General features: G+C 41.4%; 1 protein-coding gene across 1 annotated transcript in view; it reads right to left on the reverse strand.

The window, feature by feature from the left end:
• Positions 1 to 24,366, reverse strand: part of LOC140905964 (glutamate decarboxylase 1-like) — a 40,599-nt gene that overhangs the window by 15,865 nt on the left and 368 nt on the right. Inside the window, exons 2-7 of the mRNA XM_073329460.1 lie at positions 18,896 to 19,030; positions 16,219 to 16,461; positions 15,151 to 15,241; positions 10,659 to 10,771; positions 9,514 to 9,629; positions 4,069 to 4,148 (exon numbers count right to left, since the gene is read on the reverse strand). Of these exons, the coding sequence (XP_073185561.1) occupies positions 4,069 to 4,148; positions 9,514 to 9,629; positions 10,659 to 10,771; positions 15,151 to 15,241; positions 16,219 to 16,461; positions 18,896 to 19,030 (778 nt within the window). The remainder of the gene's footprint in view (positions 1 to 4,068; positions 4,149 to 9,513; positions 9,630 to 10,658; positions 10,772 to 15,150; positions 15,242 to 16,218; positions 16,462 to 18,895; positions 19,031 to 24,366) is intronic.

Below are 24,366 nucleotides of genomic sequence, written 5' to 3' on the forward strand. Positions count from 1 at the left end.
CAGAAGGCTAGCCAGTTAAGTTATGTTTAATCTCTAGAAATCATGTTATGCTTTTATGTGTAATACTGTTGTTTCCATTATCCTCTCTCTTGAGGATATCCTAACCTCTTGAATCTTTGATAATAAAAAGGTTGTTTTCACTACAAATCTATCTAAGTGCCATGGTACTATACAAGGAGCTGACCCAGAGTTGAATCATTCAAGCAGAAGTAAAAGCGACAAAGAGTCCTGTGGCACCTTATAGACTAACAGATGTATTGGAGCATAAGCTTTTGTGGGTGAAAGCTTTCGTGGGTATAAGCATAAGCTTCCATGGGTATTCGTGGGTGAATACCCACGTCTTCCGATGCATGATGACATGGTGCCACAGGACTCTTTGCTGCTTTTACAGATCCAGACTAACACGGCTACCCCTGATACTCAAGCAGAAGTGTACACTGTTCCCTGGAGAACAGAAGACCTGGTATTCCTGTGAGCGTTCAATGAAAAACTATAAAGGGGGATGCTTCAAAGTGGCTTTGAGCCTGGGGCTCACCTATTGTTAAACTGCAAGGCACAGTAAGGGCTGGCATAGTGCAAAGAAGACTGTTTGGGTGGCTAACAGATTGGTGGTGTCAGGAAGCGGACAGAGAAAACAGGCAAGTCTCCCTCTCACTGGAGGGGTGTGGGAGTAGGGCTGGGGGAGGGGGGTTAACAAGGTGACACACAGTCCTTGATACCCCGAGAAGCATACCAAAAAAAAATTTAAAACCAAAAAAAAAATCATTTTTGTCAAAATTTTCTTGTTTTTGCCAAAAATGAAAGGGAAAAAATGTTCTTGAAAAAGGACAGATCCCATGAAAATATCTTCAAAAATGTCTATAAAAAAATGTCATTTGGTTCTAGTAGTGAGGACCTGTAGCTCCCAGTGATTTTAGCTGGAGTAGTCACAAATAGTATCTCTGGAAATCAGCCCACTTTTATTTAGGCTTTTACATTTCTGTGTATACTCCTAACTTTAGGCAACCCGATTTGAGAATCTTGGCCTTTACATACTTTTTGTTCAGGGAAATAAAAACACTTTTCTGTTTTTGAATCTGCCACAGTCGTTGAATTATGACTACGTCTGTATTCGGATATACGTGTGCAAATCACACTGAACTCAGTGAGCTGTAGCTCACGAAAGCTTATGCTCAAATAAATTTGTTAGTCTTTAAGGTGCCACAAGTCCTCCTTTTCTTTTTTCAGTAGGAACTGTGGTTTTAGCTAAGGATCCATCTGGATTTATAGCATCATAGAAAGGAAGCTACAGAGATCTAAATGGGTCTTCTACAGATTTTCTGAACAGACAAACAATTTTCAGAGAAAGGCATCAAACCAATTTAGATAGTGATGTAATTTTTGTGGAGTTGTCATGGGTTACCTATTGCCTGTAACAACAACAACAAAAACAGGTGTGTTTTAAAGACTCATACGAACAACATATAGATTTCTGAAAATCAGGTACTTTCAGAGATATGCTATTATATAATCATTCACTTTTATGTGCCTTGACACATTTCCTTTGAACTCACTTAACATCTCATTATCACATGTATATTGTTTACTGTTTGAAATTTCTCAATCTTTAAACTATGTAGAATAATCTTCCGCTGTATAAAAAGAAAGATTACAGTTTGGGTGCCTGTAGATTTTAGGAGACATTGCAATAACCAGTAAAAGAAACATGAAAACAACAACAACTCCCCCCCCACAACACTGAAGCTTAAACTTAACTCTCCCTTTGCATCCATTATGTAACAGATATCTTTTAAAAACTCCATTACCAATCTGATGCTATAGTACATCAATTATTACACAGCATTATTACAGTAAAGATAATGGGTTTTCTCTTCCACATCACCATACTACAATGTTACAGTACTCCTAAGTAATAAAGAAATCAATTTTAATTTCTCAACACCAATACCTGAGGCCCAGAGGCCTCTTAACAAGAATATATCAGACACAGAATTACAGAAATGCCCTCATACATGCCTTCATTTAGTCCCAGAGCAAAATATGGAAAAGAAACATAACTACAAACTCCTACAGAGTCCTCTTCCCAAACACTAGCAAAAAAAAAAAAAATTCAACAGCCTTGCTCCCCAAGTAAACAAATAAAATGAAAGCTATTCAGGTGAAGAGATGATGGCATTAGAAAGAATAAGTTTAAAGGTGGACCAAGTTGTGGTCTAGGCCAGGGCTTCTCAACCTTTTTCTCTCTGAGGCCCCCTTGACATACTATAAAAGCTCCAGAGCCCAGTGTGGGAAGAGGGGCCTTGGGGTGGGGCCTTTGGCATAGGTGTAGTTTGACTTCTATTGCCCCGAGGGGGGGGGAATAGGGGCCAGCGGGTCTTGAGCCACGTCTGCATGGTGGGGTCCAGGGAGGGAGTGCCACCTCCATCCCAGCTCACCTCAACAGGCCACCCAGACTGTCTGGGTTGGGGCGGGGGGGGGAGGGGGGTGTTCAACCAAAAATAGTAACTCAAAGGTGGGGGGCTTAGCTCAGAAAGTTAAAAAACAGGTCAGTGTGCAGGGAGGGGGATAGCTAGGGGCTGTGTTCAGACAGGAGGTAGCCCAATGTGCAGGGAGGGGGTAGCTGGGTGCAGGCAGTGGGTGGCTAGGGGCTATGTGCCAGGCAGGGGGCAGCTCAGGGTGCATGGAGGGGGGTGGCTAGTGGCTGTGTGCAGGCAGGGGGCAGCTCAGGGTGTAGGGAGGGGGTATTGGGGCTGTGCGTAGGGAGGGAGGTAGTTCAGGGTGCAGGGAGAGGGCTACTATGAGCTGTGTGCAGGCAGGGGATAGCTAGGGGCTGTGTGCAGGCCGGGGGGTAGCTCAGGGTGCAGGGAGAGGGGGGGTTCTTACTGGCTGCCTCTGCGAGAACAAATGGGGCTGAGCAGCAGCTTCAATCTGGGGCACCAGCAGGAGAGGAGGGAACGCTGCTGCTGCTAACTGCTCCATGGCACCAGCCAGAGCAGCAGCTACCCCGCACTGCCAGGCTCCGGCTCCCACCTCTGACCTGGCCAGGAGCCGGGGAGGGGAGATGGGGGCCGGGGGGCTGCCATGATCTTGCGCTGCAATTTGGCCGGCGGGAGGCAATGCCCTTCATGTCCCCAACTCTGCCCATGGGCTCAGGGCTTCTGCCCCGCAGGGAGCATCAGGGCTCAGGGCTCCAGGATTCAGCGCTGTGGGGGGATGCCAGGTTTGAGGCTTCAGCCCCACTGCGGGCCCCGCGGCCACCTTGAAAGGGATCATGGACCCCTAGGGGGCGGGGAACCCCCAGTTGAGAACTGTTGGTCAAGGCAACACAGGTATGAAAGGGAGTCGGATCTATCTGCCACTATATACAAGTCCTTGCACTTGGTACTAAGCATGTGGGGAAAGCCTGTTACCCCACTTCCCCCAAGCAGATAGGTGGGAAATGGGCAGAGAAGGCAGGAATGTGTGGACACTTGGTTCCACCCCACAGTACATTGGCCAGCATAGCTCAGCTGGCATTAATTTGTTACTGGCATGGGCCAGTAGCAAATTACTGTACTTTTATGAAGTTAGGTAAAATAAGGGAAGGAATTATGCCTCTCTGAGGTCCAATTTCCTTCCCTGCAAGGTGGTGGCTCAGCATGTCTTGCTCCTTAAACAGGGTTAGTAGTAAAACCTCAGTCTAACCTTACATCTGGGCCCCATTTTGAAATTTTTACTTAGAGACAGTTTCAGCCACCTTTACCCGTGTTAAATAGTATGTTACTTGGCAACTAGTCAAGTAGTATTACTATTGGAATGAAGTTTGTAGAACTGGCCCTTTAGTTTTACTCCCTGGGTTACTCAGGCACAACTCCCACTGACCTAATTTATTTGTCTAAATAGAGACCGAGTAAATACTGAATAAGGTAAGTGACCCATATTTTGCATCTAATCAATTCTGCTTTAGCTGTAGCTCAAGATCATTTTATAAAGTACAGTTCGCCTTAAGCAATAGACACAAGAGCAATTGGCACAAGAGAAGGTTAAATTCAGAAAAAAACATTTACTGGAAGACATTAAGGGGCTTACCTTTCATCACACTTTACTGCAATTACATTATCTGTCCCAATTCCAAGGACTGCTGCAGCTTTCTTAACTGAATAATGGCTCTTAAAAAAGAAAAAAGAAAAAGTTTATAAGGGAGTTTTGTTGGATACTGTGTACACAAAAAGAAAAGGAGGACTTGTGGCACCTTAGAGACTAACAAATTTATTTGAGCATAAGCTTTTGTAAGCTACAGCTCACTTCATCGGATGCATTCAGTGGAAAATACAGTGGGGAGATGTATATACATAAAGAACATGAAACAATGAGTGTTACCATACACACTGTAACCGGAGTGATCGCTTAAGGTGAGCTATTACCAGCAGGAGAGCGGGGAGGAAAAAAACCTTTTGGAGTGATAATCAAGGTGGGCCATTTCCAGCAGTTGACAAGAACGTCTGAGGTGAGCTATTACCAGCAGACCGTTATTCCTACCTACATGCCTCCAGCTTTCATCCAGACCACACCACACGATCCATTGTCTACAGACAAGCTCTACGATACAACCGCATTTGCTCCAACCCCTCAGACAGAGACAAACACCTACAAGATCTCTATCAAACATTCTTACAACTACAATACCCACCTGCTGAAGTGAAGAAACAGATTGACAGAGCCAGAAGTCACCTACTACAGGACAGGCCCAACAAAGAAAATAACAGAACGCCACTAGCCATCACATTCAGCCCCCAACTAAAACCTCTCCAACGCATCATCAAGGATCTACAACCTATCCTGAAGGACGACCCATCACTCTCACAGATCTTGGGAGACAGGCCAGTCCTTGCTTACAGACAGCCCCCCAACCTGAAGCAAATACTCACCAGCAACCACACACCACACAACAGAACCACTAACCCAGGAACCTATCCTTGCAACAAAGCCCGTTGCCAACTGTGTCCACATATGTATTCAGGGGACACCATCACAGGGCCTAATAACATCAGCCACACTATCAGAGGCTCGTTCACCTGCACATCTACCAATGTGATATATGCCATCATGTGCCAGCAATGCCCCTCTGCCATGTACATTGGTCAAACTGGACAGTCTCTACGTAAAAGAATAAATGGACACAAATCAGACGTCAAGAATTATAACATTCATAAACCAGTCGGAGAACACTTCAATCTCTTTGGTCACTCGATTACAGACCTAAAAGTTGCAATTCTCCAACAAAAAAACTTCAAAAACAGACTCCAACAAGAGACTGCTGAATTGGAATTAATTTGCAAACTGGACACAATTAACTTAGGCTTGAATAGAGACTGGGAGTGGATGGGTCATTACACAAAGTAAAACTATTTCCCCATGTTTATTCCCCCCCTTCCACCGTTCCTCAGACGTTCTTGTCAACTACTGGAAATGGCCCACCTTGATTATCACTACAAAAGCCCCCTCCTCCCCCCCAGCTCTCCTGCTGGTTATAGCTCACCTTAAGTGATCACTCTCCTTACAGTGTGAATGGTAACACCCATTGTTTCATGTTCTCTGTGTATATAAATCTCCCCACTGTATTTTCCACTGAATGGATCCGATGAAGTGAGCTGTAGCTCACGAAAGCTTATGCTCTAATAAATCTGTAACTCTCTAAGGTGCCACAAGTACTCCTTTTCTTTTTGAGAATACAGACTAACACGGCTGCTACTCCGAAACCTGTGTATACGAAGTACATACAATTTATGGGTGGCACCATTATTTTTTCTGCCCTAGGGAAATATAAAGTATGTTATGGCTCAGGTGTTGTGATGACACTTAAGAGTATAAGAATGGGCATGCTGAAATTTACCAAGAGTCCATCAAATCCTGTCTAATCCTCCCATCATGCTCCTAACTGTGCTATGCTGTATAGGGAGTTTACTTCCTGATCCGAGTGGAGATAATTACTTGCCCTGACTGCTGATAGTCTGTACATTTTTTTAAATCCTAGCTAGTGTCATTAGACATGATATTCAGTAATTTACTAAGCAACTATTCTCTGTTAGACAGAAGAATGGCCCTACTAGGTCAGACCAAAGGTCCATCTAGCCCAGTATCCTGTCTTCTGACAGTGGTCAATGCCAGGTGCCCCAGAGGGAATGAACAGAACAGGTAATCATCAAGTGATCCATCCCCTGTCGCTCATTCCCAGCTTCTGGCAAACAAAGCTTTAGGAATGTGTACAATATGCTTGAGATTATTTATTAGATTTATGGCAGTTATGTTAATCATTAGGAGAATCATGTGCTTATATGATCATTGATTATTTAAGTTATGGGCTGCATGGTAAATATATTTAATTACAGGGTAAATAGTGAGTTATTTTTGTACTATTTTGCTGCCTGACCTCAAGTTTCCTATTAAATAGGAAACACAAATCTGAACCAACATACAGCTACAATGGTAAATAGCATTTGGAATTTCACATGTCCCATTTTTTGCATAATATTTCTGCATTGTTAAATAAAGGTTTAAAAATAATCTAGACTGTCCTCTGTTAACATCCATGTAACAGATTATTTTTATGAGAAAAATGAAGGAGATTTTAAAAAGCACTGAGAGCTCTACTGATTTCACTCTGTACTGCCACAGTAGCAGAGTGAACAACTTTTGCAACTGTGGAACACTCCAAATTCAATAACACAAAGCCACACCTGAGTAACCAACATCAATATTCTGCATTTACATTATGCCTCAATTCCATAACCATAGTGTAAATATAAATGTAGCTGAAGTTTCATACTGTGCATGTACAATGACAATATTCAAACTCTTCTTTTTAAATTGTATATATGCACATTTGTCTGCAGACTAATCAGGGAAGAGTAGGCACCCGAGGCCTAATCCAAAGCCCACTGAGGTCCATGGAAACACTTCCATTGATATCAATCATCAGACCCCTAGAAAGTTTCACTTGGAAAAGTGCCAGTTTTTGAGTTATACACATGGAGGAAAAAATTCCAAGGACCAGATTGTGACTTGTACAATGCACCTGCATAAGGGAGTAGGAAGGAGTGAACTTCTTCCAGATACCACCTGGGTGTGAAATCTGAACTTTGTGTATGCACATAGCAGTGAATGGGTGGTGTTCGTCCTGTTACTTGCCCATCCTCACACCAAAAGCAGTGGGTTGGAATAGGTAAGGCCGTGGCTCCATCACCCCAAAGTACCAGTGCAGGGAGCGTGATAAATTACTGCTGGTGCAGGTCAGCAGGAAATTACTATCCCTTCTTCTAAAGCTAGAGGATAACAGGGGAGGAACTGTGACTGAGAGATACATTTCTGAGTCACAATGTCTATGTCCACACTGCACTTAGACACCCCCAGCTGGCCCATACCAAATGACTAGGGCTTGAAGGGCTGTTTAATTGTAGTGTGCCACAACGCCATCCAGAACTGCCTGGTGAAAGCCATCGAACCACGCCTGGGGGAGGTCGCCATGAACTGCGCCATCCCTGGTACCGACAGCCAGCTGCGATCTGACATCATTGTCACCAACGAGGCCCAGAAAAAGATCATCCTCATCGACATCACGGTCTCCTTTGAGAACAGGACCCTGGCCTTTTGTGAAGCCCGAGCTCGTAAGTTGGAAAAGTATGCTCCCCTGACTGATACCCTGAGAGCGAAGGGCTACGAGGTGCAGATGGGCGCCCTGATCGTCAGAGCCCTGGGCGCCTGGGACCCCTGCAACGAGCGTGTGCTGCGGACCTGTGGGATCAGTTGATGCTACGCACGGCTCATGCAGCGCCTCATGGTCTCAGACACCATCTGATGGTCCAGGGACATTTACGTCGAACACATCATCGGCCACAGACAGTACCAGGAGGCGTGAGCCAGAGCGACATTGTGCATCGACTACGAGAAAGGGACCGAGAGACTTTTTCGGTTGGACTATATGAACTGGAACCAGAAACTCACTGAACGTTAAATCTCACCAAATGATGGTCAATCCATCCTCATCATCATATCCACTCATTATACTCCACACCTGAACATAGCCATTATATGAACAACATACCCTCATATCTCAATGTCTATACTTTGACCTGTTAACCTTTTACCCCCAATCTGGGATACTGCAGATCATGTATTCCTTATGCCATCTGATCTTAAACCGAACTTCGTACCTGTCATAAATATAAATGGAAGGGTAAACACCTTTAAATTCCTCCTGGCCAGAGGAAAAATCTTTTCACCTGTAAAGGGTTAAGAAGCTAAGATAACCTCGCTGGCACCTGACCAAAATGACCAATGAGGAGACAAGATACTTTCAAAGCTGGAAGGGGGGGAACAAAGGGTTCTCTCTGTCTGTGTGTTGCTTTTGCCGGAACCAGAGTAGGAATGCAGGTCAGAATTCCTGTAAAGAGTTAGTAAGCAATCTAGTTAGATATGCGTTAGATTCTGTTTTGTTTAAACGGATGATAAAATAAGTTGTGCTGAATGGAAGGTATATTCCTGTTTTGGTGTCTTTTTGTAACTTAAGGTTTTGCCTAGAGGGATTCTCTATGTTTTGAATCTGATTACCCTGGAAGGTATTTACCATCCTGATTTTACAGAGGTGATTCTTTTATTTTTTCTTTAATTAAAATTCTTCTTTTAAGAACCTGATTGTTTTTATATTGTTCTTAAGATCCAAGGGTTTGGGTCTGTGTTCACCTATGCCAATTGGTGAGGATTTTTATCAAACCTTCCCCAGGAAAGGGGGTGTAGGGCTTGGGGGTATTTTGGGGGGAAAGACGTTTCCAAGGGAGTTCTTTCCCTGTTATTTTTGTTAGACGCTTGGTGGTGGCAGCAATAAGGTCCAGGGACAAAAGGTAAAACAGTTTGTACCTTGCGCAAGTTTTAACCTAAGCTGGTAAAAATAAGCTTAGGGGGTTTTTCATGCAGGTCCCCACATCTGTACCCTAGATTTCAGAGTGGGGAAGGAACCTTGACAGTACCCCTTGATAATGTGTACATTATTCCCTGACAACCAGAAACTTCTACGCTTAAACTCTGTACCATTCACTTTTTTTTTAAAAACATCATCTTAACAACATTTTTAAATTTGGGCTTGAGTTGCAGCTCGAACTCTGGGACCCTTCCACCACATATGAGCTTTTTAATTGCTGTGTAGACAAACCCAGTGATTTCCAGGGCTAGTCCTGGTGCAGCTTACACCACACCACTTCCTCAGAGCTGTGCCTAAAGTCACAAGAGGGGATTTTCAAAAGAGCCTGTGTGACTTAGAATGTAAAAACAAGCACTAATGACTTGCAATGGGACAGGTGCTCCTAAATCACGTAGGCACTTTTGAAAATCTCACTCAAACTTCCTCCAGAAGTATTTCATTTCATTTCCAGCTCATATATTTCAGTAGTCTGAATATTTAAATACTGATTTTCAAGATTCAGTACTGAATCTAGCACAGCCAAGCTATTTTACATAGACATACTATAATTCTGTACTTACATGTTCAGAAACAAACAGTGCAATGTGTGGAAGTGCTGCCATGCCTTTGGTTTTAATCTCAGGAAACCGCTTATAACGAGCCACAAGAACACTGTAGAGGTTTGATATGGTCCCACCTAACAGCATGAAAAGGAAACAAATATTTCTGCTTTGGATTGAATAGCTTATTCCTCCTGGGAATTTAAATTTTACATCATTGCATCATAGGGCCAGATACTCAACTGGTATGAATTAGCATACCTCCATTGGCTTAATTTTGATTCCTTAATGACCCAGCAATTTGCAATTCACCAGCTGACTGCCCATTTTGACTGCAGGATATGTGTATAGAATACCAGTCAAATCTTGGCCACAGAATTTTCTCCCCACCATTTAATCCCTTGTGCACTTCTCCAGGCTTCCACAGATTTGATGAGATTCACCATTAGGCGTCCCAGTGTGATGGACCTTTTCAGATTCATGCTTGTCAGGCAAATTTGATTGCAAGTCTCCTTTTCTTTCCCCCAACCCACCGTGTCCTAGTCCCGAACAGAAACAGAGGGTATTAAAAAGAAAAGGAGTACTTGTGGCACCTTAGAGACTAACCAATTTATTTGAGCATAAGCTTTTGTGAGCTACAGCTCACTTCATCGAATTAAGGAGCTTGATTCAGAATTGTCCAAATTCTCATTTCTGAGAGGTTCATTTCTTTCTCTATTCTTATTGCATCACTGTACCAGAGGGTGCTTTCTGAGAATTAGCTTGATGTAAAATTGAATTCGGAGAAGCTTTGTGGATTTTTATTCTGAGAAAGTTTTCACTGTCCTATAACATTGCAGTAACCTTCTTCTTCTTTATCCTGTCATTTTTTTATTTACATGATTGCTATTAACAATATTTTGAAATTATAAATAGTGTTTTAAATAATTTAACCATATTATTACAAACTGCAAAAAAGTTCAGTTCAAGTTTGCTTTTAGATTAAAGGGAAGGTTCAAGTTGCTGCCTATTTTATCTGAGCTACTTTGCTCATCCCTAAAACAAACCTAATGCAGTTTTCATATGGAGCCTGATCCAAAAGTGAGTGAACTTAATGGAAAGACTCTCACTGATTTGCTTGGACTTCAGATCAGGCCCATGGCAAGGGTATTTTCCTGTCTACTTACCAGGAGAAAATATACCATCTGTTTCCATTTCTCCCCATCCAACCATTTCATGCATTTTCTTGAGAAGGATCTCCTCCATGACAACGAACACTGGAGCTATTTCATATGTAAACCTAAAATATGTTTTAAAAAAAATAGCAACAGGCTGTTTTCAGAAATGTATTTCTATTACACAAAAGAGGCACAAAAGGAAATGAGACAACAACTTGATTTAGGAATGATCTAAGGGGTGAGATTAGACTAGCGGCCTCCTTTCCTTTTTTCTTCCCCATTACCTTCTTCTTTCTCATCCCACATAATACCCATTATCTGACTATACATTTAGGATGTGAAAATGTTCAGAGAGGATAGATTTTATCTACCCTGAGATTATATTTAAAAAGTAAATATATGAGCCAGTTCTCCTCAAGTCTCTCATAAAGTTATTCTGCATGTTACTGTGGTGTGAAACTGAAATACCTATAATTTTACACACCCATCTTTTCTACATTTGCCTTAAATCAGTGGGGAATGCCATATTTAAAGTTGTTCCCAAATTCTAGAAAGCAATATGTAGTGGCTGTTACTAAACACTCAGCATGTGCCATTCTGCAGCAATTGTGTTTTCCTGCTAAGCCAAACACAGAAGGATACTGTGATTACTGTAGATACCTGAGGTGGTGAAAGTAGAGTCTTTAATTGTGCCCACTGAATCTAGAAACAGTGTTCTAGATTCTGTCTCACTTACATTTCTGTAACTGTTGACTTCATGGGATTTATCTGTTGTTTGCACTGGGATGGCCCAAAAAATCACAGCTCAGCTGATTAAAATATTCTAACATTTCAGGGTCATTCCTCAAGTGAATTTTGCTTGAAACTATAACATGAGACTATGTTACACTGTCTGTTTATTATTACAGCACATCTCAGGGGTGCTTTCTAATGTCATGTCCTGAGCACAGAGTGAGACAAAGCATTTAGAAGATTCCCCAGAACCATGTATAGATGTAGAGCCAAATCATGGCCCTGTTAGATACTGGGGAGCTGCTGTGGTGGAGAGCTAAAGGAAAATATTTGTAGATGGAGTCGGAGAAGGCTCTCAAACCAAAGCGACCAGATTGTGTGCAGACAGTCAGGAAGCCAGTGCTACAAGAGCAGACAAAGGACTAGAGAGAGACACAAAGGCCGCTTATTACTCATGCACTCTCACCCAAATGCACAATTTATATATGACTTCAAACCAATTTAAAAGAAGTGCATTCCCAAAACTTCCTAGTCACTCATGTGAGCATTTATATGACTCTTAAAAATACAAAGGAAGGGAGGAAAAGCTATAACTGACTTAATTTTGGAGTGGCACAATTTTTATCTGGAAAAACTGAATTACCTAACAAGCTTAAACAAAAAATACAAAAAAAAAAAAAAAATCTGGTGGTGTAGCTCCACTATTCACTATAGACCTATTAGACCTCCAGCTAAAACAGAAACAATTTTGACTGAACCAATTTTGACAGCTCTTAAATTTAGTTCAAAATGTCCAAGGGAAAGACTATCATCTGCAGTAACCAGCCAGGATAATTTTACCAAACTACTCACAGCTGTCTATGCAGTTTCCACTCAAGCATCTCCATAAACACTCCAGCTTTGTTGTAATAGAAAACAACAGCAGGAATTTACTTTGAGTGAAAGAAAACTGGGTTTACACTTTCCAAAAAAACCAAACAAAACTAAAACTGCAGTCAGAGTTCTACGTGCCTACTTTTAACATGTGCAATGCTCCATGCACGAACAAGTCTGACTGAAGTACACAAATCCAGGGTTTGTGCTGGAAATGGCCCAACTTGATGATCACTTTAGATAAGCTATTACCAGCAGGACAGTGGGGCGGGAGGAGGTATTGTTTCATGGTCTCTGTGAGTATATAATGTCTTCTGCAGTTTCCACGGTATGCATCCGATGAAGTGAGCTGTAGCTCACGAAAGCTCATGCTCAAATAAATGGGTTAGTCTCTAAGGTGCCACAAGTACTCCTTTTCTTTTTGCGAATACAGACTAACACAGCTGTTACTCTGAAAACTGTCATTCTGCACACTGTCTCCAGCTAATCTTTCCTAAGGAGTTATACAATGCATGTTCTTCTGAAATTTCTCCACAGAGATGTGTTCCAATGTTCTTGTGGATAGTAAAAATCTGCTAGGACATTTTATTTGGGAAATAGAGACAGAAATACAGTGTGACTGAAAGCTGTTTAGGTGCATTGTTCATCTCTGTGGACACTAGTCTCTGTTCCAGTGTCTTTAATAATGTTGTCCTTTCAGAAAATAAAAGTTTGATTATTTTCCCTCATTACATTATGAACTGCACTGAGCTGCATCCCTTAGAATGTATGAGTGTAGGACATTTGGTTTTAGGCACATGAAAGGTACATTGGCTAACTCTACCACCTCCATTCTTCCTTTCTAACCTCCCTACAGTCAGTCTCCATGAGGTGCTCCCCCTTTGGCTTTGTGATGTCTTTTCAGTAAGTACATGCACTTTATGGCTTAAACCTAGTGCTTTTCAACCTCTCCTGTCTATCAAGACCACACAATCTACTCCACATATTCTCCACAGATAAATCATCTTCAATAATCCCCTGAAGGCCTCTGCTTCCACCTCTCATTCTCAAAAACTGTCCCCTAGGTCCCAAAGCTGAACAAAACTTTTTTGTCAAAACTTTTTTTTTTTTACACGAAAATGATTTTTCAAACTAAATTAATTTTCATTTTGGTCCAAATTATTGTAAAAAAAATAGAAACTGATTTTTTTATATATATGCTGAAAACTGGTGTTGCTTTTTAAAACCAAAACCATTTTTTAACAGATTTTTATTTGGGGGTATTGATTTTTGTTGAAAAAAAACCTAAACTTCCCCCCCTTCCTCCACCCACAGAAAATTTGTGATGGTGGGGGTAGGGGGTAGAATTTTTCAGAATTCACTGTGGCAAATAGATATATATTTCAGTCAACTCCACTAGATCCTTTATCTCTTCCAGGAAGTATCCAGTTCTCAAATTCATTTTCTAAGCCAAGTTTCTCTCTCTCTCTCTACCTTCCTTTATCTCAAACACTCACCCTTAATCATTTACACTCCTTGCAGAGTAATATACAAAATTCTTACTAGGATTATTAAATGATACAACAAAAATAAAACAAATTAGAGTTTTAAAAGTTCACTATAATTGTTACAAAGTCTTATTTTATTGGAAAACATGGCCAAATGTCCAGGTTGAAAATCTTGGAAGTATATGAATCAAATTTTCCAAAAACCACTTCTTAGTGTGCAGTTGCAACTTGATGCACTAAAAGCTTTGTCCATGCTTTCCACTCCCAACATTTAGCATGCTCAATCCATGTATTTACATTTATAAACCAGGGAGTTGAGCATCTAATTACCCATTATGCAAGTGCCAATTTAAGGTTTTGTGTTCACTAAGATGTCTTGGGTGTGCCAAAAATATTTGAGGGAACAGAATTGTACATGCCAATCCAGAAGTCTGGTTTGAGGTCCCTTTGAAAATATGGCAGCATGTGCCAAAATGAAGGACTGAATGGCCAAAATGAACAAGTTTCACAAAAAAAAAGGAAGATTTTGCTGTGTTATGGTTATGCTGAACATTCTGCATATACTTAATTTCATTGTGTTTTATTTCAGAAATTCTTCTAGTGAGAATCTGACAGCTCTGAAATTTTGTTATATTTTGTTTAATTCTAATAGAATCAATCAGCTTTAAGTTGCGGTTGGGATTTCCTGGGAACCCCTCTGGTAGAGGCTGTGGCAGAGAATCAGTGCATCCTTTGGTTGACCTAGCCATGTTCTCTCCTCAACAGTCATTTTGGGGCTATATTGGTCAGCTATGAGCTCCCTAGTGGAGCAGGGGATGTGTCCAGACTGTGTCCTAAAGTCCTGCTCCGGAAATTTTCCAACACCAGAGGCCTTGCACCGTTGGTCACGTGGCTGTAACCTGGGACTGAATCTAGTTCTGTAACATTAACAGGGATTTAGTGATTTTGAGTTCCCATTGTTCAATGCTAATGTGTTTTGCAACCGGGGAGTTGCATTTGCAAGTGAACAATATTATTCCCTCTACTCAGTACATCTGTGGATGTTTTATCCCAAAATAAGCCTGGATAATTATTAGGGGCTCTTAAGTTAAATTAATTGGCTGATAGTTTTAAGACTGGTGTCTGCAGTATGCTCTGCTTGAAAACAACCAGTGAGTTTACATCCAGTGCAGGCATTGTCACTTTGCTGTGCAACATGGTATATCTACCTCAGTTGTCTGTAGTGCATAGATCTCTGATACATAGCCAACACTATTTATTCAGGTGTTCACTCACTTGTTTCAAAAATGGGCAGTTTGTGCTTGTTTGTTTTCAAATAGGTACTTTGCATTCCAGAAAAGTAGTAAAAAAGTGGCTGGCTTTTGTTAGTAATTAACTTGTAACCAAAGACTGGGATTTACAGTACATACATGTTTGTATTTGCAGTAGCTGACAGCCATTCACCAGCTAGTCCAACAATGTCAAGACCACTGGAGAGCTGGTTGAAGTAGCGAGGATGTCCTAAAATGAAATAAAAATAAACCAGAATTTGTGTAAGAGACAGAAATACATTGTTCTTCAGCTCAGTCCCCAGTTAACTTGTGCTGACAAGAATAGTGAAATCAGTATGGAGAATAAGAGTGTCTCTTTATGTTAATGTTGGGGAAAGAAGCCTTCCTTAAAAATGGGTCTGAAGTTAAACATAGGACATTCAAGTCTTTATTGAGCAAATTAAACAAACTACATTTCCCAGTTAAGTAGCTTACTTTCTACTAACACCAGAATTCAAATAATTCAAGACAACTGGTCCCTTATATTGGGATGTGGGTAACATTTTCAAAAGCATGTAGGTCAATAAGATTTATGTGCTTTAGAGCATTTTTCCATTTGTGATCAAAACCCTTTTACTATTCTGAACCAACTGTCTCTAAATCTGAGGATATTTTTGAACTCAATGTGCTATCCCTTAAACCTCTGTACATGCCAAGTCAATTCACATCTAAAAAAGTGTTAAAAATAAATGTACACGGTTGGAAAAATTGTCTAAATATTTTAGAAACCTCCCTAGTGTCATGCACTGCAAAGGGGAAAGAGAACAGAAAAACAAACAAAAATATTCAGCCCTGTCTAAAATGTTGTCAGTTCCTGTACATAACCCTCTTTAATGAATAATTACATTAAATTATTTAAATAAAGAATTACATTAGTGAATAATTCATGAAAGTGTTAACTGGTTCTCTTGAGGAAGTTAACCCCCTCCCCTTGTTTCTTACTGTATCAAAACAAGTTGAGAACAGAACAATACGCACCCTCCCACCCCCCACTGGAAATGCAGGGTAAGGAAAAAAATATTTAAGGAGTTATACGAATCCGGCAAAACTAAGAGTCCTGGACAAATAGATTCCAGTATGGAGAAATATCAGATCCCTAAACAATGCTTTATATGCCTGTAAAGATATGAGACAGATACATTTTTGCTGTGGGGGACACTATGTTACCTGTTTTAACTCCGTATTTTAAGGCATCCCTACAGTCAACAAGTATCTGTTCCAAAGGCTCTGGCTGATCACGCAGCTCCAAGCTGAACCCTTCCAAGCCTTCCAGAAGCTGATGAGGGTGATGAAAGTCCAGAACTTTACTGTTCCCATCATAGGTTTTTTTAATATAATTCAGGAGAATTTCTACCACTTCAAGCAGGAACTGATCTGTCAATTCCTCACCATTCCTAGCAGGCAACAAGTCTAGGAAGAAATCAAGGGAACATCAGTGTAATGTTAACAAGTACTCAGGAGTCAGGTTGGTTGGAGACACTGCTTTTATTGACTTCACAAATGCTCTGTTCAGCCTCACCCTGCATAGGCTTCTGGGAATATCCAGTTCCCACTGAACATGCTCAGATCTAGTTGCTTCCATCGTTGTAACACGTTGTGGTGTTCAGTGAGCATTCAGACCCAGATCCTCCAAGGTATTTAAGAAATTAATTGCCACTGAAATTACAGAAGTCTTAATTGTTTGTTTTGAGGAAGTGAATCCTCACCGCACTGGAAAATCAGTAGAAGTTAAGCTCTTAAATACCTTTGAGGATGTGAGCTTAAGTGCATAAGGTGCTTGGGAAAGTTCTGCTTTATTCAGTGACCATTTCCAACTGACTGTGCATAACAACAACAACATGAACTTCTAGGGAGCGCCCCACCCAGACTTTTTTTTCTAGGAAGCTCAGCCCTTAAATGCACATACCCATTACCATATTACATATCCCTACTATTATCATATAAGAGCTTAGCACATTAACCCTTTTGTAGCATTCACGGTATGTTGCACTTCTATAGCACCTTTCGTGTGTGGAGCTCAGCACATAGATGCAGATAGTGGGAAAACAGACATTTTGCTCAGTGACCCAGCTCTCTAACAAGACCTTGAAGGGCCAATTTGGATTGGAAGAGGCTAGAAGGGCAGGGATGATTTCCTACTGGTACAGAAAGGAGATTTACTATGTTACTGTTTTCAGTTTCATTCTCAGATCCAGAAGACCACAACTCCCTCACAGTCTGCTAGTGACAATGCAACTGATAGGATCAACATTTCCCTCATTCTCTTCCCCCTGGAAAGCAGGGGCAAGATCATCCATAAATCCTTGGGTCTCTGCCTCACCACCATGATGAAAATACCCCTTGAACCCATTCCCTTGTACTCAGTGGCCTGTGAAGCAGGAAGAGAGAAACTCCTGGGTCTTCATGGGAGGGATAGCCCAGTGGTTTGAGCTTTGGCCTGCTAAACCCAGGGTTGTGAGTTCAATCCTTGAGGGGGCCATTTAGGGATATGGGGCAAAAATTGGGGATTGGTCCTGCTTTGAGCAGGGGGTTGGACTAGCTGACCTCCTGAGGTCCCTTCCAACCCTGATATTCTATGATTCATTGAGCATGGGCAAAAATCCTAGTGGCTTAGCTACCCCTCCTTTGATCTATGGGTGGGGGCTACAGGAACCCTTGGTTCCTCCTCAGGGTGCATGTGTGTGTGGTAGGGTTGCCAGGCATCTAGTTTTCAACAGGAACACCTGGTCACAAAGGGACCCTGGCAGCTCCGGTCAGCACCACCGATCAGGCTGTTAAAACTCCAGTTGCTGGTGCTGCAGGTCTAAGGCAGGCTAGTTCCTAAGTGTTCTAGCACCACGCGCTGCCCCTGGCCCGAGCACCGGCTGAGGGGGCAGAGCCTGTGGGTGAGAGCAGCGTGCAGAGCGTCCTGGCTCCACCGCCTAGAAGCCAGACCTGCTGGCCACTTCCAGGGCCCAGCGTGGAGTCAGGATAGGCAGGGAACCTGCCTTAGCCCTGCTGTGCTGCTGACTGGGAGCTTTCCGAAGTAAACCCGTGCCCTAACCCCAAGTCCACCCACCACCCGCCACAGCCCTGAGCACCCCCCAAACTCAAAGCCCCCTCCTGCACCCCCAACCCCTCATCCCTGGCTCCACCACAGAGCCTGCACCTGCAGCCCAGAGCACATAGCCCCTCCTGAACCCCAACCCCCTGCCCCAGCCTGGAGCCCCCTCCCGCACCCTGAACCCCTCATTTCTGGCCCCACCCCAGAGCCTGCACCCCTAGTTAGAGCCCTCACCCCCTCCCACACTCCAACCCCTTGCCCCAGCACAGTGAAAGTGAGTGAGGGTGGGGGAGAGCAAGCCATCAGGGAGGGGGAGGAAGTGGGGGGCGGGCCCTAGGGGAAAGGTGGGGGGCCTCAGGGAAGGGGTGGGGCTAGGGTGTTCAGTTTTGTGCAATTAGGAAGTTGGCAACCCGTGGGTGGGGGGGAATTGCTGGTTCTTGGCCTTTCAATCTGGTGGAGGGAGGAAAAAAGGGGGGGAACTTCTACTATCAGTTTTGCCTGCTGGCTTTATTTAGGAGATATGTTACCAGATTTATGAAGATTAGAGAGAATGAGGAGTAGAGAGGGAGAGACTGGGAACAGAAAAGAGAAGACACTTCATCTTCATTGTCCTCCACCTTTCCCCACTTGTCATATAAAATGTGGTCATCAAGCTGAAATGTGACACATCTCCACAACAGGCTGTTTAGAAACAGGGAATTGCCCCAAGAGAAACACCAGACAGGATTTGTTGCCAGCAAAAGGAACAATTATTGAAAGGGTTGGTTGTTCTGTTGTTTTGGTTTTTCATATTATACTTACCTGATGCATAGATATTTGAAAAATTATCCACAAGTCTCTCAGATTTAGTGTCCTTTTCCTTCTCTTTGCCTTCTTCCTGAAAGCTAGAGATATGTTTCTCTCTCAGCTGAGAAGGTTCAAGATGGACCTGTTCATCTGGGAAAATGACATCAGATTTAAAAAAGAAAATGGCTTTAAAGGATTATTTGCAATATAGGAATTGCCAGACCAGATCAGACCATAGTCCATCCACTAGTCTAGTATTCAGTCTGTGACAGATGCCAGAGTCAGGGTTTCAGAGTAACTGCACCTGTATCCCCACTCCAAGGTCCACCCAAGGAGTGTCCAGTCAGTCATCATAGCCCAGTAGGGGCCCTAGTAGGCCCAAGTCTTCTGCAAGGCGTAGGGCCTCCATTTGACAGAATATCCTGTCTATTTACTGGATCAGAAAGAAGACCCTAAGTAAATTTAAATGCAGCCTTTTTGTATCATAAACCCTTCTCTGTTGATCTCTGGAAAACCCAGTTTGAACAAGTATACACAAGCCTCCCCAGAGGGGTGGTACTTTGAAGTATTAGCAAATTGAGTGATTCACCTTAATTCCCTCACCGCCACACACTATTTTTGGTTCCTGCAGGAGTTGTGATAACCCTTCCCCACCTGAGTTACATAAAATGCTTGGCCCACAATGATATATAAACCATTCATAAACTTGTATTGGCTTGCAGTATCTGGCACAGTCATAAGCAGGTGCATCAGAGGAAAGTACAAGAAGCCCAGAGGAAATTTCCTCCTACAATAATCTCCATCATATAGTGGCTGGATTATTCTCTGAAACATTTATCCATTATATTTTATGCTATCTAATAAAACTGGATTTTCTCATTATCCTTATAAACATCTAATCCTTTTCTGAACCCCACTTGGGTTGGGTTCAATAATATCTGGTGACAAGGAGTTCCATGGATCCCTTTACAAGTCTCTTTAAATCCCTCTTTCTGTGTGATTTATCTGTCCCCCTATGAATATATTGTTCTGCCTAACTACTGTCAAGGATGGCACATTAACATAGAGATTTACTCTTTCTAATACACATAGAATAGAGGTGGACACCCTTCCAAATCATCCTGGCAGCTTATCTTTTGGGGCCGACTTTGATACAAGGGGATGACTTGTGGGATAATGTGCTAATCAACGTGAGAAACGATCAAAATGTGGCCTCTAGCTATTCACCTACTATTTTTTTAAACATTTAACAAACATTTAACTTCCTTTGACAAATGCTTCATACAGCCCTTCAAGCTATTACTTCTGGTCACCCTAATTTCAAATTCTGACAGATGCTTACCTAGCACATTTCCCCTATTCCTGAGGTTTTCCTAACAGAACCTCTAAAAAGCATTTCCAAAGTATCTAAATCCTTATGGTGCATCCCAAGGGTAAGATTCATGTCAAAAGTTTGCCAGTGCAAGCCAAACAAAATAGTTGACTTATGAAGGAATTTGCCCGGGGGAAAAAAAGGAGGGAGGCCCACATGATTTAACTTATCTGACTATAAAGCTAACTTTTCTTTTGACTTCTGTCTGCACACACTCTGGAAAGAATCTGGACTTGGAGATGGATTTTAAAAATCTCTGATTGCCAATGTGGTGTGTCACAGGAGTTAATTTGACATTTAACATCTTACTTAGGTAAACTGCCACCATAGCTTAGCAACTTTGGCTGTAGCATAATTAACAATTGTCACTGCGCTAAGGCACTTATTTAATTCTTTTTAAAGTACAAAAGCTAAGTCCTAGACTGTGTTTAATTATCAGACTGAGCTAATGCTTAAAACAGCGATCCAGAGAGGCAATTAAATTAGAACAAACCTTATATTAATCAAATAGCCATCTGTTTAGTTTAATAAAAGGAGGTTATCAAGGTTCCTTCCCCACTCTGAACTCTAGGGTACAGATGGGGGGACCTGCATGAAAAACCCCCTAAGCTTATATTTACCAGCTTAGGTTAAAAACTTCCCCAAGGTACAAACTATTTTACCTTTTGTCCCTGGACCTTATTGCTGCCACCACCAAGCATCTAAGAAAAATAACAGGGAAAGAACCCACTTGGAAACATCTTTCCCCTCAAAATCCTCCCAAACCCTACACCCCCTTTTCTGGGGAAGGCTTGATAAAAATCCTCACCAATTTGCATAGGTGAACACAGACCCAAACCCTTAAATCTTAAGAACAATGAAAAAGCAATTAGGTTCTTAAAAGAAGAATTTTAATTAAAGAAAAAATAAAAGAATCACCTCTGTAAAATCAGGATGGTAAATACCTTCCAGGGTAATCAGATTCAAAACATAGAGAATCCCTCTAAGCTAAACCTTACGTTACAAAAAGACACCAAAACAGGAATATACATTCCATTCAGCACAACTTATTTTATCAGCCATTTAAACAAAACAGAATCTAACGCATATCTAACTAGATTGCTAACTAACTCTTTACAGGAGTTCTGACTTGCATTCCTGCTCTGGTCCCGGCAAAAGCATCACACAGACAGAGAGAACCCTTTGTTCCCCCTGCCCCCACTCCAGCTTTGAAAGTACCTTGTCTCCTCATTGGTTATTTTGGTCAGGTACCAGCGAGGTTATCTTAGCTTCTTAACCCTTTACAGGTGAAAGGGTTTTTTCTCTGCCCAGAAAGGATTTAAAGGTGTTTACCCTTCCCTTTATATTTATGACAGAGATGCTTTCTTATTTTGGTTGTTGGAATGAAATGACTGATTTACCTAGGCTTTTATTAAATTAATTTTCTTTGATGTGATTTGGGGTTAATAATTGAGGGGAGCATAAAATACAAGGATCCATGTTTGGTTTTTTTTTTAAAGATACAAATAATTGAAGCAAATACACCACTTTTCTCTCATTGCCCTAGTGCAGTATGGTATAGGCATAATGGGCACCACAGCTCTTGCTCACACATGTTGGATCGCCTTTGCTCTCAGTGTTCTCTGGTTATGTGTTTCAAACGACAACATTAATAATAATAATCAGACATTTGCTTAACCAGAACAGCAAAACCAAGGCAAGAAATACAACTTTGAAATGCTGTTGTTTACATGCAAAAAGAGGTCAACAGGTGAAGTCCGTGGAGACCCATACACACAGTGTCCCTAAAATGGATATGGGAATTTCCTCCACTCAAAGGCAATACATACTAGTCATTGGGACTACAGGGAACAAATTAATATGAGCTGGACTGCACACAGTCACTGACTGGACAATCATCAGACAGTAATTTACAGTCATGCTGGAAGGAATTTTTAATTCTTGTTTTTCCTTTTCAGTTCAGAAGCAGACTCTCGTTACTATTTTAATTCCATGTTTCGTATTTAAACAAAAAAATGTACTTACATCAAATACAGTTATAAGACTTGATATTTGAACAACTTCTAATTTTGCAGTGCTGTTTTGCATGCACAAACAACAGTCACATGTCTAACTGCACTATTGTGCCTAAAATTAGACATTACCAGGTAAACAGCTAACAATTTAAGTGTTCAAAATGCACCTGCAAAACTGAAGGCTGGGATGAGGCCTCTATTAAGGTTGTGCCCAGTACTGTACTCCTTACTCCGTTACTACCAATGTCTTATGATGTGAAAGGCTCATAAGGCTCACCTGAGTGAAGACTCATAAAATATAAACCTATCTGTATTTTGTCAAATATTTTTTCACTTAAACCACAGCCTAAAGACTAAAAGTAGCAGACATAATTTTACTTGTACAATTGACTGCTCAGTAACTATGCAGTGTTCTAGCCACCGTCGATCCCAGGATATTAGAGAGACAAGGTGGGTGAGGTAATATCTTTTATTGGACCAAGTTCTGTTGGTGAGAGACACAAGCTTTCCAGCTTACACAGAGCTCTTCAGGTCTGGAAAACTTACTCAGAGTGCCACAGCTCAATACAAGCTGGAAAAGATAGTTTAGCGTAAGTAATTAGCACATTTCAAGGTGAAGTTGGCACAACTAACCACCCCCAACAAGCAGTGGTAGCTATATCAGCGAGAGAGCGTCTTCCACCAACATAGCACTTTCCATGCCAGCACTTCTGTTGGTGAAGCTTATGTCAGTCAGGGGTGTGGTTTTTTCACATCCCTGACTGATAAATATTTTACCAACAAAAGTGCTAATGTAGACATAGCCTCAGTTTCCAAGACCTGAAGAAGAGCTCTGTGTAAGCTCTCTCTCTCACCAACAAAATCTGGTCCAATGACAGATATTACTTCACCCACCTTTTCTTACCAATAACTACAAAGATAACATATTTTCCAGTGGGTGTCTAACAACGTGCCAATTTTACTGATGATGGAAATGCACCAATTGTTCTAGTTAACTAAAATAAGTATTAGCAATTTATATAACTTCAATATCTGTAGTATTCCCTTGATAATTCCTATACATACAGTATTTTAGGTGATACCAGGACTCCAATAATTGCAGAATTTGCAGTGTTTAAAAAGCAAATATTAGACATAATGAGAAAATAGCATGCATACTTTCAGTCGGAATAACTGTTTCAACACAGGTAAAATCAAATCTTCATTGTAACTTAATTAAATAATAAAACACCCTCTTGTTTTTCTTTATGCTAATGTAAAATGATAAAAGATCACTGTGTTCTGCTACTGAATCCTCCACAGAACTTAACTGTTCTCTCTAATGAATAAGAAAATATTAATGGGATTCCATTCGCTTAAACTAGGACTGTCCTTTTGATACAAGTCAAAGCAAAGCAGTTCAAAAGTCTGACCCATTTGCTTTTCTGTGTTATCTCTCCATCATTTACACCAATATTGGGGCAAGGACTATCTTTTTGTTTTGGTAATAGAGGATTAAGCTCTATATACTCTAGATGTATTTTGAGAAGATAGCTTTCTTCTTATACCCATTTTATACCAGTGCAACTACATTGAGTTCACAGAAGCTACTCCCAATTTGCACTGGTGCAAATGCCACCAGAATCAGCCACAGAAACTATGCCTCCGAGTTTACGGGATATTTTCTCAGTACATATTTTGAATGTGATCGTTAGTGTGGAATGGGCTGCTGTACGGCATTATCTTCTGAAACACTCCTGATTTTTTCTTTTAAATATGATTAACCACTAGACAACTAAAGAGAATGAATGTCAGGAGAGAAAGCAAAGATGCAGAGTATAAGTAGAGACTTAATGCTTATTTGTTCTCTTCTATAAGCAGTAAAGTTTAACATCCTAATGAACTGAACACTACTTTGGGAAAGAGGGGTAGAAATTGTTTGGTTTTGCCTCAACATATCAAGCATGTAATAGCTTTACAAAAAACACCTCTAATTTTTACTATCCTTTCTTCAGACACAAAAACACTGCTAGTTACCAGCTTCCCCCTCCCACCGCCTTTTTGGCATGAACAAATAATATATCAAACTCTGTCATGGAAATGTAGTCATCCCTCTTCTA

Source organism: Lepidochelys kempii, chromosome 2 (genome assembly GCF_965140265.1).
Source record: "Lepidochelys kempii isolate rLepKem1 chromosome 2, rLepKem1.hap2, whole genome shotgun sequence".
NCBI classification, from domain to species: domain Eukaryota; kingdom Metazoa; phylum Chordata; order Testudines; family Cheloniidae; genus Lepidochelys; species Lepidochelys kempii.